A 15,672-nucleotide genomic window follows, 5' to 3' on the forward strand; every position below is an offset into this window, starting at 1 on the left:
CCCATGCTCTGGCTCTTTTTATTTCATTCATAGGATGTAGCCCTTGCAGCCAGCCACAGTATAGCAAGGATTGGGTTTTGTGCTATGGTACCCACTGTACCCATTGGGATCTCTGTGACTGCCAGCTTCAACATCTACTGGTGGAAATACCTCTGGCCCACAAACAATTATTAGCATCAGGCACTTTTAAGTAAAAAATAAATATATATTGAACAATTTCAGCTGTGCAATGTCTTTAAGCTAATACTGTCACAAAATCATGAAGCCAAGATCTCGCATCCATCAGAAGCTCACCCAACATAGCCATGAGAGTGATGATGTGGAGCAGGAATAGCATGTACATTTTTATTTTTCATACAATTAATTAAACCCATAGAATCATTCTGTACATACTAAGGTTTTATTGGTATTAGAATAAATAATTTATTTTTTGAAAGCACTCTGTGTTTCTAATCGACAGTCTTTGGTGTACATCTGGTTTTTAAGTGCATCTCTAACTTTCATCAGGAAAAGCCTTTTATGGCGAGTAGTCTTTAAGCTACGTGCTGTGTTTATTTCATATATATTCTTTTCCCCTTTTTCCTTAAGAAAGCATCCACACATTTTTCTTCGACTTTATCAGTGAATATACACTTTAGAACACTTTATGTAGGAAAAAACTTTAGTTTCCAGTTCAGTTCAGATTGGTTGTTTAAGCTGATGGTGGAGATGATGGTGGTGTCTTTCTTGCAGGCGTACATCAGAATAAGAAGAGAACCTAATTTGCCCACTCCTCATGTGTTATTAGGCACCGTGTTATCCTGCTGCCTATATGGTGTGATGCCAAGGCTGGACCTAGCTGCTGGGGGTGTGAGGGGGGAAGACAGCCCCTGCGGTGCTGAGGGTGCTGCAGCAATAGGCTGGCGTAGCAGAGATGCTGCGGACCATTCATTCCCCGAGCAAATCAATATCGCTTACCTCTGGGAGGGCAAAACCGTGTTTTTGTTGTTGCTGTTGTTCAGGTCAGTGCTAAATATAAAAAGTGTGTGGTTTTAAATATAACCTGCACCGAGGGTTGAAATACATCCTCACTGTTCAGTCTGGCTAAGCACATGGAACAGCTCGTGTGGATAAACTCATTCTCAAGGGCTTGCTTCGGTTCAGTAAAATACTTTTGCCATTGTTCAGCCGTGGTTGCTGTGGGGGAAGGCAGCGCTGCCCCGCTGTAGGTGTCCCTGCAGCCCTGCCCGGGGATGGAGAGCGCGCGTACTCCTCGCCCAGCTCCGCACGGTCTGCGCGTGCCCTGGTTAAGTCCAGCCCAGGGTGGAGTTGGGTTGTTGGTTGGTTGGTTGGTTTTGGTTTTGTTGTACCATCAGCAGGTCAGTTTATCCAAACAGAATTCCTTTCAAAGGAAAATTTCCTTGTGTGAGGACTAAGCCTGTACATACATATGTGGAAAGCTTCTGCAAAATCAGTTCCTTTTGGATTGATGAAATGAGCATCACAGAAGACACGGGCAGGACTAACTACGATACTGGAAAATGTCCAGACTTGGGACTTTTATAGATCTATAAAGTTTTCTTATCTTTACCTCAAAATAAAATTAAAGCACGTGCGGGCGTGATGTCTAGGAAAAAGTGATGATGGCGTTCATACGGTCTGTAAGCATTGCTCTCTGTTTCTGTCAATTATATAACCATTAAAAAAAACCCAAATAATCTGAGGATAATGGTAAACAATACTTTACACCTAAAGAAAAACCCAGGTTGCTCTGTAAAGTGGGTCCCATCCAAACACAATTAATTTTCACCTAGTTCAATGTAAAGTTATCCTGGAGGATCAGAGTTCTAGGACTGGGAATGCACACCTGCGGGGTGAGGAATGGCGTCTGAAAAGCAGTGTTTCGCAGAAGAAATCACAGGAATCTGCCACGATGGAGAGAGAAAAATTTCCAATGCAGTTCTTGGCTACATAACTTTGGTAAGATGGAAGAAGTTGGACTTGATGATTCCTGAGGTCTTTTCCAACCTTTATGATTCTAAGAAGAAACCAGTTTTGTCCTATGTATGAGCAGAACTCTGACATCCAGTCTGAGACCCATGTTTGGAAGATACTGGAAAACGGAACAGATAGTTCAGTTGGAAACTGTGCAGGTACAAGTGAAAACCCTTATCTGAGGACTACAAAATAAGCTTTAAAGAAGGGTGCACGAAGTCTGCTGTATGTTTAACTTCTCAGAAAGATGACGAGCAGAGATTTGTCTAAAATGCATAAAGAGAAAAGTCTGATCTAGGCCAGAAAGGCATCATTAGAAATAATAGCTGGATATTGAGATGTAAGCTAGGAACTGAGCAGATCTTTCTGGTGGTGGAGTGGTTAACTGCTGGGGCCATTACCCGAGGAAGTGGTGGATCCTCCATCTCCTCTTCTCTTCAGATCTAGACCGAATGCATTGCTACAAGCTCTTAGCCTCAGCAGCATGGGAGAATCATGTTTGATTTCTCATGTTTAGGTAGGAGATCCCACCAGCCATTCTCTTGACCCCGCTTCTCACTTGCAATCGCTGAGTCATCTGAAGTTTGAAGGAGTAAAACGTTTTCAGTTCTACCAATATAAAGTGTAAGCATTCGTAAAGAGACACGCATTACCTGATTTTCCTACCTAGGTATTTACTATTGAATTACAGACTGTGAAAAGGCATGCAGGTTTGGGAGAATCTGGATGCAGTGAACTTCAGGTTAGAACAGGTTCAGCTGGCTTCCAGGCTAACAAAACACTGGAAGTCGTTAAGTCTAATAATGAACTTCGAGACATCACAGGTTGTTTGGCTTGTGGTTTGTCCATACTATGCTCCCATGTGCATCTGCCGTGAAATTTCATATAGGATATGTTATAGCTAATGCTGCTATTACATGTGGACTTGAATCTCTTTGGAAATGCTGTAGAGCAGAATTTAAAGAAAGTACAGCACGAATTGTTTCTGTGCGAATTTCTGTTTTAATAACCACTTTGGAACCACCTCATTTATTTTCCTTCCAAGGTGACTCTTTCACTGTGAAAATCTCCAAGCATGTCAGATTGAATTTTCTGCTTTTGGCTGTTTTTGCACTATATTCTGATTAGCAACAACAAGAGAAAAAAAAAAAAAAAAGAGGGAAAAAATGCCTTTCAATAACATCTGCAATACTAAAAAAGATACAAAATCTTTTACAACCACTGAAACCCATTAACTGTCATATTTTTAAAGGCTCACAACACCTTGAGTAAAATTATTTTTCAAGATTTTCCTGAGCGGTGTACACCAGTGTAGCTCCTTCGGTGGTCCCAGGGTCTGGTTATGCGTTACTTTGGACAAAGCCCACAAGAAACACTTCTAAGCTCCGTTTGTCTCAGGTCCTTGATCCTGAGTTACTGGTGCTCAGCCAGCTCATGTTCAAGCCTCAAGTGCCAGTTGGTGATGAACACATCATGGGGACACCCCATTGTGGTGGGTTTTGGTGGGCATGGGTGTGCGGGGTTCTTCCTATGGCAAGAACGATGCCGGCAGTTGAACAAGCATTGCTCAGACATGCAGAGGAAAAGGAGGAAGTCTGAAGAGAACTGTTTCAGTAGTTTTAAATTCACGATGGATGTTTTTACAGCTTCAGGGTCTGGAGTTCGAGGTGGCCCCCAGGGACAGTGCCTGTGTGCCAGAACCACGGCCAGGCTGCGGGCCAGGGGTACAGCAAAGCTCTGCACATGTGGTGCGGCAGAATGGAAACAGGCTTAGCAGTCCTTCTGGATGAGATAACAGACAGCAAGACAAAGAGCTGATGGTCGTACAGCTTCTCGGCCAAGCCTGCCAGGCAGCATGAAACAGCCCGTGTCTGATGGTATAATCTGAATAATTCCCTTGAAAACCAAAGGAGTTGCGCCCTGTGGATGTGCTGGTGGAAGACAGTCGGGGTGTGCCTGTTTGGGGGCAGGTTTGGGGTAGGGAAGGAACTGGGTTTTTCCCTGGAGTCTTGAAACTCACCCTTTAGTCCAGCGGGTCCTGTCCATGGCTCTCCCTGGGGCACGTTTGCTGCAGAAACAGATCACACCAGCATCCTGGGAGGGCTGTGCTGCCCTTCCCGCGGGGGCACCGGCCGGGCGGAGGGACTGTCGTCCCGATGCCTTCTCGCTTTCTTGCAGAACTCCTCACGCACTCCTCTTCTGAAGAGAAGAGCACAGCTTCAAAATCTGTCCCAGACCATAGTTAACAGAATCCAGTCAGGTGATTTTATCTTCCTAAGTTCATAGTAAAATAAGGAAAGGATTTTTGTGTTGCCATGGCCATAAAGCTGTTTGTAAAGTTGTGAGGGCGATGATACTAGAACACAAGTGAAAGCTGTAGCAAGCTAAGTGCCATGTGGGATGCTGTACGTATCCGGTTTTTATAAATGACTGTACAGTTTTGATATCCATGAAGAACAGGTGTGTGACTCTTGGGAGACAATAAAGATTTAGGGTGAAAAGTGCCCTTTCTCCAGCTTCTGATGCTGAACAAACCTTCTGCAGCAATACGATGTGGAGTGAACTGGTTACAGCATAAACCAGCCTGGCATGGTTATGGGTGCTGGGTCCTGATGGGCGGTCCGGGAAAGGGCTTCTCTTCAAGCCAGCGGGAAAGCTCCTGTCGTGCGTTGAGGGGTAACGCCGTGGAACTCAGGACATCTCTTAAATCCTCACTGGCCATGTCCCAAACATGCTGTCTCTATAGAAGTGAATGAAACATCATCCCGTGTTTAATATGGCCTCTCTTCTTTCTGAACTTCAGTAGGATCACCTGAGCCTTACTTGAAGAGGGGTGAAAGTGATAATTAAAACTATTTCTGAGATGTTTCAGTTTAAAAAGAGAGAAAAAATGAAAGTGAGTCCTGGAACAAAATTGTTCTTCAGCTCTTGACCAGAATCCCTACAGGGAATTAAAGAAGGCAAACCCTTCAGAACTAAGTCGTGTTTCAGGGGAGAAAAAAAATCTCTAAAAAAATACCAACTTTCCAGTGTAATGTGTCTCTCTGGAAGAAACGCCTGATTGAACAGAATGTAATTCACAGGTTGAAATTAGACCTTGCAGGTGCCACAAATGAATCTTGTCTCAATAGAATTTATTTTCTAGTCCATATATGATGAGATAAAGATAAAATCCATTAAATTGGCTAGAAAAAAGAAGAATTGGAAGAAAACGAAAGAATCTGTTTTGAAATACTGGACAGAGGGAGTTTTAAGACAGGTTATTGTCCAGTCAAACCTAGAGAAGGTCAAAGGCACTTAGATACTTGTTGCCTGTAGGGTTAAACTATATTTACACCTGTACCCATACTCTTAACTGTGTGTAAATATTTTTCTATTATTTTGAGATTTGCTTTCTATTGCACTGTGATAGGAAGGAAAACAACCAAACACAGACCTGCCATTGGAAATATTTTCCTTGGCTCTGCTTGCAAAAACATCAGCCCTGACATGCTGCTGGCTAAGATAAGAACAGTGAGCACCCTGCATGGGGCTGGTGTTTGTATCATTTGAACTCGGAGCTAAATCTGCATTAGAGAAACATTTCGGCTGCATTGGGGACCCGCCTGTTTTCACACAGCTTACACTGAAAGCAGGATGGGACCCAGCACTGCAGCACCAATGCTATTCGGTTAAACTTCTGTCAGAGTTTTCTGAGAGTTTCCGTGTCACCGTGAATTTGCTGGTTTTTCTCTTCCCCCAGCGTACTTCCTTTTGTTTGCTTCTCTGAGCCCATAGGTGTGAATTTTTATTTTTTGCAATTTTTATATTACTGAATAGAATGGCTTATGTTCTAGGCAGAGTAATGGGTACTTCTACAAAGAAAAATTAATAGTTTTTGAAATGATGGAAGTTAGTTTTCAGTTAATACCTCACTGCCATCTACTGTAGACGTTGGAAAACTTCACTGTGGGAAGTGCATTGCATTTCAGCAAGGCAAAACGGCTCTTTTTGCCCTAAAGTTGAGAAAAAACCCACTGAACTCTCAACAGGCTGTCACATGTAAATTCCGTTCTTTGTGGAGGAATCAGTATTTCTTAAACAGATGACAATGTCTGATGTCAATATTGTCCAGAAGGACAGGACATCGGATTATAGTTTTGCGTAGATTGTTTTTATTCAGGCCAGATGAAAAGTAGATGTGTATTTTGGGAGGAAGATTGTACCTTGCTCTGCTTATTCTTGCCCTGAAGAGTAAAACCTTTGATTTCCTAGTGGACGTGTCAGAACAGAATAAACTAAAGGGATCAAGATACAGAAATTTGGGATAATTCGAATTTCTTTTAGTTGAGGAATTTATCTTTGATTATTTTCAATTAGCTTTTTTCTCAGTCACTAGTGTTGGTGTTATTATACAGGCACCAAGTATATGAAGTGCTGGTTGGGACATAATAATTTACTCAAAATTGTGAAATTATTGATTTGAAAAGAAAATATCAGGATTTTGGCTGCCAGGAACTGAGCAATATAGCACATGGGTTAGCTCTGCACTGCCAGTGTTTTTGTAATGATTTGTGTAGAGATTACAGGGTTTACTCACAATAGAAATTTCCCTGATTTTCATCAGGAAAGCCGACATCAAATAGATAAGAATGTGTGAAAAACATCAAACTGTGCATTTTACATAAGGAAACTAATTTTCTTAGTCTATTATTATTACAGCTTTATTAGTTTCAGTAGGCTGGGAATACATATGCAACATTTAGCTCCTAAAAGGGCAAATGAAAAGGAAGAAAAGATTAAAAGGTGTATTTAGCAAAGTCTGCTGTTATCCCAGGACACCATTGTGCCTTTGCTGCTAGCAGTGAAAGTTCTGCATATGAAAATGCAGGGATGGAAAGCAGGCGTGTACCTGCAGGTCCCGTTATTCAGTAGGCGTCAGCAGAAGAGAAAAAGGTTTTAAATAAAGAAGGGAGAATTAAACATTCTGATGTCTCTAAAATTATAATTTGTGTGTGATAGCGCTGAAAATGTGTGAGAGAATTACACTATGAAATACAGCTGCGGACAGTTGTTGCTTTTTTTTTTTTTTCCTTTTATGAAATGTTTTAACTGTAAAACCTTGCTGCCCTCGTGTGGGTGTACATGTGCTCCCCGTCTGCCGAAACCAGCAGCGGATGGGTTGTGCTAGAGGAGCAGTACCTACACCAGCATTTACACAGCAGATGAGGACCAGGTCAGACACTAAACTGATCTCGTCTGTCTGGGCCGGGGATCTCAAGCAATGGGGCTGCGATTCCCTGTGGAGACATTTGCTGCGTTTCAATTCTGGAGAATCAGGAGTGCCCTGAGTGTTAGGAAAGCTGTCTTTGCGGCTTACAGAAGGTGACGCAGACTCCTTCTGAACCAGGTGTATATGATTCTCATGTATATCCCGAATTGAGCAGGGGGGCCCATCTAGAAGGGAACGTGCAGTTCTCAGTGTATGAGACAAACCAGAGAACCAGCCACCAGTCTCTCATACACCAGCATGCAGAGCAGCAGTGAGAAAATGGTACAAAAACCAACAGAAAAGGAAGAAAAATAATCCAGCAAGAGCCAAGTTGAATAATTATTTTCATAGCTGTTCCTCTCTGGTGTACAGACAATATTAGCATGAATCGTGTTTTTTCAGGCATTCATGTTGGAATTGCATTATTACCTGTGTATTATTGTGCCATTATCTATATGATATTGTCCAGGTTTTGGCTGGGACAGAGTTAACTTTCTTCCTAGTAAGAGGCTGTGTTTTGGGTTTGTGCTGAGGAGAAGGCTGATAACATGCTGAGGTTTATAGTTGCAGCTAGAATGCAGCTTCTCTGCTGGGCCAGTGTCTGCAGGGGGAAGAGAAGCTGGGAGGGAGCACAGCCCCAGTTACTAGCCTAGGATTGGACCTTAGGACTGAGACCCAAATTGGGCAATGAGCTATTCCATATCATGCACATCATGGCAGTATGTAGATGAGGATCTGTCCAGAAGTTCTCTCTGGGTGACCCCTCTCTCTTGGGCTCTCAGGCTCTTATCTCTTTGCCAGGATTGCAGTTCTGGGACTCTCTCTGCTCCAGGATCGTTAGCCAGGAATGATCTGGGCCTTGGTCATTGGGTGGTGGGCAGTTTCACTGTGTATCACTCATTTGTATATTTGTATATTATTGCTACTATTTTTATTATCATTATTCATTTCAATATTATTGTAGTTATTAAATTGTTCCTATCTCAACCCACAAGTCTCTTTTCCCTTCACCCCTTTAATTCTCTCCCCATCCCAGGAGGGAGAAGGGTGAGTGAGCGCCTGTGTGGTACCCGATTGCTGCTTGCTGGGCCAACCACGACGGTTCTCATACCGTTAGACGCTGTGCTGCATTGTTAGCTAGCAATAATATTTCAGTGCATAGAGTATTAGTGGCCCATCTGCTTGCCAGAATGAAGTGGTCCAAACAAAAGTTCAGTGAATACCACTGCAAAGATATCAACCATTGGGATAAGTTACTTATAAAATGAAGACTTCCTCTTTGGTGATTTATAAAGCAAACAGCAAAACTGAATTTATAACATTGCAGTAAAGGGTTTGAATTAATAGCTTTGACAATCTTGCTTCTGTAAAATAGCCTGTGCAGAAATAGGAGATACCGAATGATAGATAAGCTCTTAAGGGTTTTATTTACTGGATAATTGAACGCTGCATCCTGCTACATTTCAGATATTTCCTAGGCCCTATACATTTCTGTGTGCACACACGACTTTACACGGTATTGAAAATATTCTGTGGATTCTGTTCAGAGCTGATTCTGATAATAAAAATTGAAAAGCCCCAGAGATAAAAAATGCTTTTCAAGGCCAAGTTAGTGAGCTAGTTAGTATGCAAGGGAAAATGCAATCAAAATAAAAATAGGAATACAGTAACTGAGCAGTGCTCAGATCTCTGCTCTTTGCCTGAATTCTTCGTATTCGCTCCCATTGCTGTTAGCACCAAAGGCTATCAAAAACAGATCGCCATAAAATAAAGATGGAAGATGAGACCTGGTGTGGGGGCCTGTACTTGGGAAGGAGAAGGCAGGCCTGTGGCTCTCTGCCAGGTGACACGCAGGCAAGGTGTCACCCGGAGGGATGGAGGGTCACCTCAGGAGTGGTGCTGGCTGCAGGTCCCAGGCGCTGGGCTGGACGAGTCGCTCGCAGCACTGGTCACTCATTTCAAATTGTTTCCCCTCATTTACACCTTTCTTAATAAGTATTTTGAAGATTTGTGTAAAATAAATTAGAATTTTTAAAGCGCAAGTCAGACTGCAGTGTTGTCTGTACATTCCTCCCAGTTCCAATGCCTTACGATATACGGACTAGTAGAATCATCTCATAAAATGTTGACATGGAAAATTCTGTAATTCAAACCATCTTGTTGCAATGCCACTTTGTGTCAACTATTCCTTCCCGCTGACCTCATTAGGTGTGCCCAGTCATTAGATACAGTGCTACTAAAGAGTTTAAACTTAAAAGCCGCTTTGATTAATGATTGGTTGGACTGAGGTTTTACTGTATAGGATTAACTAGATTTAAAAATGGCAAAATGCCATAGCAGCATTAATGCCAGACTTTAATGAGAAGCAGAAGTAAACTCCAAGGACCCTTATGATTTTAATATGGACTAAACTCCTGTGCTCATTGCCTTAATGTCCTGTCCTATTTTATAGACAAGTATTCCAATAATTCCTAGAGCATAGTAGCCTAGGCAGCATATTACAAATACATACTCTGGAGCATATACCCCTATATTTCTAATGAATCATAAATTTTGATAATTTTAGAATCAGATTTATTCGGTGTTATTATCAAATAGAGAAAAATGCTTCATACTGGTTTGCATCTTTTTAATTAAGAAACAATATGGAAGTAAGACAAAACCAGACTGGCAAACATTTTTCCCAATTAATAATGTACTGACAATGTAGATGAAAAATGCATTTTCACATTTTTATGTTGTTTGCTACTTGAATTTCCTTTTACTGTCTTCTTAAGTTCATTTAGTTCTCCTGAAAATTTACAAACCTTGCTCTTCTAGAGATTACTAACCTTATTATTTACCGTTAATCACATAGTTCAGTATCTGATACTGCCAAGAAAACCCAGACCATTCTCACTCCAGACAGCATTCAGTCATCTCCTTAAATCCTACTAGACTTGATAGGATTTAAGCATAGACTTAAAAAGTAACGCGTTGCTGAATGAGGGCCTTTGTACCTAGCATTGGTTCAGCCCGTGGTATCTTTGCAGAGATAACCAAAGGGCTGTGATTTATTATTAGAGCTGAACGGGAAAAATATTTCCCATCCCAGGAGCCTGGGAATCTTTTTTCCTGCATTGATCCTGATTTCCTGATTTTGGTTCTTTTCCAGTGAACTTCCAATAGAAAGAAGTGTGTAATGAAATGTTTGTTTCTGCACAGTAATGTGGTGTGAGAATTCGGCCGAGCATACCCCTAAGCAATACCGACAGTGCTCTGCAGAGGCGGCACTGTTCTGCCACAGCGTGCAGGATGGCATCCAGCCAAACGCTTCTGTTCTCCCTGATGCCACCCAAAGCCCGTTAGCCAGCGTTACCTTTGCGGTCCCCATCAGTAATTTCTGTGCCACGGAGTTTTTTGACTACGGTCTAACATCGCTTCTGTACTCCTTACTTAGTTGACTCATGGATGTTATTTGTTTTTCCTTTTTGTAGGGAGAAGGCCAACAAAAACAAAGGACAAGAAAAAGAAGAAAAAGAATTTGATGGAAAGGGCTCAGAAGCAGCACAGCATCTTTTTAGCAACAGATAAAACAAGCCAGTAAAGACTTGATTTTCTTTAAAATATTTTCTGCGAAGTGCACAAAAGCTGCTATATGCTCCTGCCCATGGATGCACTACGATTCAGCTGCTTTGACAGTATTGGTGGCAAATAACTTGTGAAAAAAAAACCCACAAGCTTGTTTGTTTTATTTATATATTTTTATTTTATTTCTTCCTCTAATTTTTGACCTTAAGACTTCAAGGTCAGGAGTGCACTGAGTTGAATCAGTGGAAATGGTGCTGAAGTGCATCAAAGATTGTGTCCTGACTGCCTGGTCAACACGTTGACATGGAAGGGAAGCAGGAAAAAAGCCTGTGTGTCACCATGAGGGGGACTTATGTGTATTTAAATAAAAAAATTTAAAAAAAAAAAAGGAAGTCTTGGAGGTGTAGGTACTATTGCATTTATGACCTTTGTTTCCTATATTTGTACATTTCAAGAGTAAATGGATATGACTTACCTACTTAGCGTTAATGTGCATGGTTCTCAGCACCTGCGACGTTAAACCAGTTGTATAATAAAACTGCTCTACGACAATATACCACAGGAATCACTGCTTAGAGTTCCGGAAGCACAACAGACTCTGTGTGTACATATTACTCTGTCTACATATAAATAAACATATTTACTGTACATCTACGCATTTTTATGTATAATGATTCATACATGTTTAAAGTTATGTCCTGTTGGTTCTAGTAATATACTTTACAATAATCCAGTAAATGTTTACTTTTTACTATGTTTTAAGTATGTTCTCGTATTTCCCAATAGTTCCAAACAGGATTTTTTTTCTCATTTATGAAGCACATTCAGATGGCTAAACTACCTTGTACTGACCCCACGATGGAGTGTCAGCTCTGAAGTGTACTCACCAGCCCAGCAAACTGCAAATCTTTCCTGCTGTTCTGTACTCCCAGCTAGCCCCGGTGGATTTGGTCTCAGATAAAGAAGTGTAACTTTTTTTTAAGATGAGGCGTGATGATGATAGATGTTTGGAGTGTCAGGAGAGAAATTATGTGGAAAGATCTGGGTATCTAAGACAGTGTCGTTTTTTTCAAATATAATTTACAATGTTTTTTTTTTTTTTTTCTGTTAGTCATGATCCAGTCAGATGCAGCAAACAATTACTTGAAGAGGGGGGGAACAAAAGGAAAAGCTATGTGTGAGTTCAGTCATTCAAAACCATAGTAAACAGCGGTGTCCCAGGATTGTCAGTTATTTGTAGAAGTTTAGCAAATTTAATCTGTGTCTGGTGTTTGTTCTGGGTTTGTTGGTTTTTTTTTTTGGTTGGGAGGAGTGGAGAAAATTCTCTGAGTAGGAAGTCCAAATGGCTCAGGATGTGTAATTTGGTAATCTGTCATTATCGGGCTTGCATTCCAGGAGATTTTTTAACATCTGCTGGGAAAAGCCCACAGTAAAATGTCTGTCACTTATGCTGTCACTTGGAGAAGTTATTCCCGTTCTAGGACTAAAGCTTGTGTATGACCTACACAGAGCAAGGAAAAGGCCAAACAGACCCCACGCCCCACAAAACTCTTTTTGACGTATACTTTAGAAAAATGCCACAAATCTCAGTTTTTGTTTCCTGGGTCATATGCTTTGCAAATAAACTGGGGAAATAAAGCATGCATAAGCACAAACAGATCCATATGTAGCTAGGTCAGGTGTTGCTACAAAGACGTGCAGTAGTTTGTCCCAGATGAATGTTCTGTGGAGCCGCTTGTGGATTTCCACTTAACCATGAGGCTTTCACTGTCTTTCATTTACAATATGTTCATATTTGCTTAGAACTGAATCACATTAAGGACAGTAAGATTGCTCTGATCCTGGGCTGCTATTTCGGACATTAAATGCTCACTTCAATTAAAAAAAAAAAATACAATAAGAACTGTAGCTGCCTGTGTGCTTATTGGTTCTCAGATTTGGCTGTACATGCCGTGAATGCCCTCGTACAACCCTTTTAGTAGTGGTTACAAATACTGTATTAGGCATGTCATGGAAAGAACGCTACAAAATACAATAAAATGATGTCACAAGCTTCTGAGTAGACTATTTTTGGTCCTTTTTAATCCAAAGAGTGTATTCCTTCGGAATAGCATACCCATAGAAGGACTGGAGAAGGTGTGTGGATGCAGATTATTTCCCACTGGCATGGAAAAATTGAGGGTTTTCCAAATAGCAATTTTGTTGATACTTACACCATGTTTGAAAAGTCACTATACATTAGATATACACTGATTTCTCTTGTCCCAGTCATCTTCATAGTCAGAGTTTCCAGGAGAGTGTAGAAAGGAGCCTCTAAGTAGCAAGTCTGCTCCTGTGTAGTGTCTTCACTGTCCTGGACATCTCTTTCTGTGCTGCCTTTGCAGGATGGGTCCTGCCAGTGTATTCATAGCACAGGGGTTTTCATGGGGTCAGACTTCTGCTGAGGTTAGAAAGGGCTGTTCCTTGGACAGTAGGAAAAAGGTTTCTCACTCAGAGGGTGTCAGTCACTGGAACAGGTTCCCTGGGGATATCCCTTTAGATCTTATACACCTGTCCCAGAAGAGACAATTGCAAAGCCCCATTCTGCATTTGGAGTCCATCCTCAATATGCCTTGCCTTATCCTGACCTCCAAGCAGCTGTCTCTTTAAATTAAAACAAAACAAAACAAAACAAAACAACAACAACAACAACAACAACAAAAAACTCAAAAACCCAGGTGCAAGTTTAGAGCAATTATTTTGTAGCTAATTGGTCCCTACTGCATCTCAGCTGGTTTTGCTAGTGATAAGTTATTGTTATGTGTCTCTTATTCCTGGGGAAAAAAAAATGTTGCATTCCACGTTATGTCAATGCAAACCGTCCATATTACAGATGTCAGTATTAGGAACTGCTGTCCTCTTACACCTATGTGCTTAACATAAAGATGTCTGTGAAAGAGAAGCGAATACTTGTAGAATTTACATGATGTCTCACTTTAGCAGCGTGAGTTTTTATTACAGAAAACTGCAGAGCAGAAAAAAAATATAAAATAGATTTTCATTTGAATTAACTAAAAATAAAGCAATAATCAATTAAATGCCATGTTAACTTTATTTTTTCTTTTTTATGTAAATAAAAAATATTGTGAAAATCTTGTTTGAAAGCTTACAAATTGAGAAGAGTTTTCCAGACAGATTAGGATCAAAGTTAGTGCTTCAACTTGGTTATGCTGCTGAAATAGAATAAAAATAACTGGGTGCTGCTGGCACAAGTGCTGTGCTTTTTGAAGTGGGTGGTGCTACTGAAGAGTGCGGGTACCGCTTCCCAGAGGGCAGGAGGGATTTTTTGGATTCAAAATGCACATCTGTTTACCTTCAGCAACAAAATGTACTTTTCTCTTGACACTAGTCCACTTTCACTTCCCATGGTGTAAGCCAGCATGAATTCCAGTACACTGCAGACTGATGTGATTTTGGACTGACACCAAAGAGAACAACATGTACCCTTCGGAAAGCATAACCTCCAAACCGCTGTCAGCTTTGTGTTTAGTTCTTACCGGAAGATCTTTGCTGAACCTGGCGTTGCTGCTTTCATGAGAAGCCTCTGTCCAGGAGGGAGGAGAGGACATTGGCTTTGGGAAGTATGAGAGCAGCCTGATCTACAGGATACCCGAGGGAAGGGCAGACCAGGGGCTGAAGTGAAAGAAACGTGTCGATGTGGTGCTTGGGGACATGGGTTAGTGGGTTGGGTGGTGTTGGGTTGATGGTTGGACTTGGTGATCCTTGAGGTCTTTTCCAACCTCTATGATTCTGTGATTCTATGACCCAACAAAACCCTGCCCAAGAGCCAGGAGTTTTTCAGGAGTCAGCAAAAGAACCTGCAGCAGAGAGAGAAGCAGGGTGTGAGAGAGACACCTATGCAGAGATGAATGTCAGTGAAAAGAGAGGGAAGAGGTGCCGGAGCAGAGATTCCCCTGCAGCCCGTTCAGGACCCCATACGGGAAGAGGTGACTGAGCCCAAAAGAGGCTGTGACTCCATGGGAGGAACCCACACTGGAGCAGTTAGTGGAGAACTGCAGCCCGTGGGAAGGACCCATGTTGGATAGTTTGTGAAGGACTCTCCCGTGGGAGGGACCCCATGCTGGAGCAGGGACAGACTGTGAGGAGCCCTCCCCTGAGGAGGAAGGAGCGGCAGAGACAACATGGACTGGCCGCAACCCCCATCCCTGCCCCCTGCCCCGCTGGGGAGAGAGAAGAACCTGGGAGCACAGCCTCTGAACCTGGAAAGGGAGGGGTGGGGAAGAGGTGTCTTTTGAAGATGTAGCTCTTTTTTCTCATGATCTTGCTCTGTTTTAGATTATGAACAAATTGAATTGGTTTTGTGTTTCCCCGAGTTGAGTCTGTTTCTTGCCCATGACCAAAAGTGGTGAGTGAACCTTCCCTGCCCTTGCCTCAGCCCATGAGGTTTTTACCTTTTTGTTCATTCAGTCCTCCTCCCCATCCCACCGGAGGGAGGAGAGAGTGAGAGGCTGTGTGGTGCTTCGTTGCCAGGTGGCCCTAAACCATGACAATCCTCAAACCCAGTGAAGCTGGATCCTTACTTGAACTGGCCAGTAGTGTACCTGTGGTTGTACCAGCTGTCCAGAGCTGCCCAGCCTCTGGGCTGATTTCAAATTGTGTCCTCAGTGACAGTCATGGAATCTTGTTGATTTTAATTGGGCAATGCCAATGAAACTAATAGTTCATAGACCACAAATGAATAAACACTGAAAATGAGGTTGTTTTTGTTTTTTTTTTTCCCCAGTCACTTTTCAAAATAGACATTCAGCTCAAGAGCTGAGACAGCCATCTAGGTGCAGGAGCTTTGTTAGGTCTTGCAGCTGAACCTGTAAATCCTG

General features: G+C 42.0%; 1 protein-coding gene across 1 annotated transcript in view; it reads left to right on the top strand.

The window, feature by feature from the left end:
• The window catches only part of RSPO2 (R-spondin 2), a gene marked incomplete at its 5' end in the record, with an annotated part of 61,824 nt that extends 50,273 nt beyond the window's left edge, over nt 1–11,551 (top strand). Inside the window, one exon of the mRNA XM_010078470.1 lies at nt 10,702–11,551. Coding sequence (XP_010076772.1) covers nt 10,702–10,811 — 110 coding nt within the window. The remainder of the gene's footprint in view (nt 1–10,701) is intronic.
• Between the last annotated feature and the right edge of the window lie 4,121 nt (nt 11,552–15,672).

This window comes from Pterocles gutturalis, unplaced genomic scaffold (assembly GCF_000699245.1).
Source record: "Pterocles gutturalis isolate BGI_N339 unplaced genomic scaffold, ASM69924v1 scaffold2598, whole genome shotgun sequence".
Classification (NCBI taxonomy): Eukaryota; Metazoa; Chordata; class Aves; order Pterocliformes; family Pteroclidae; genus Pterocles; species Pterocles gutturalis.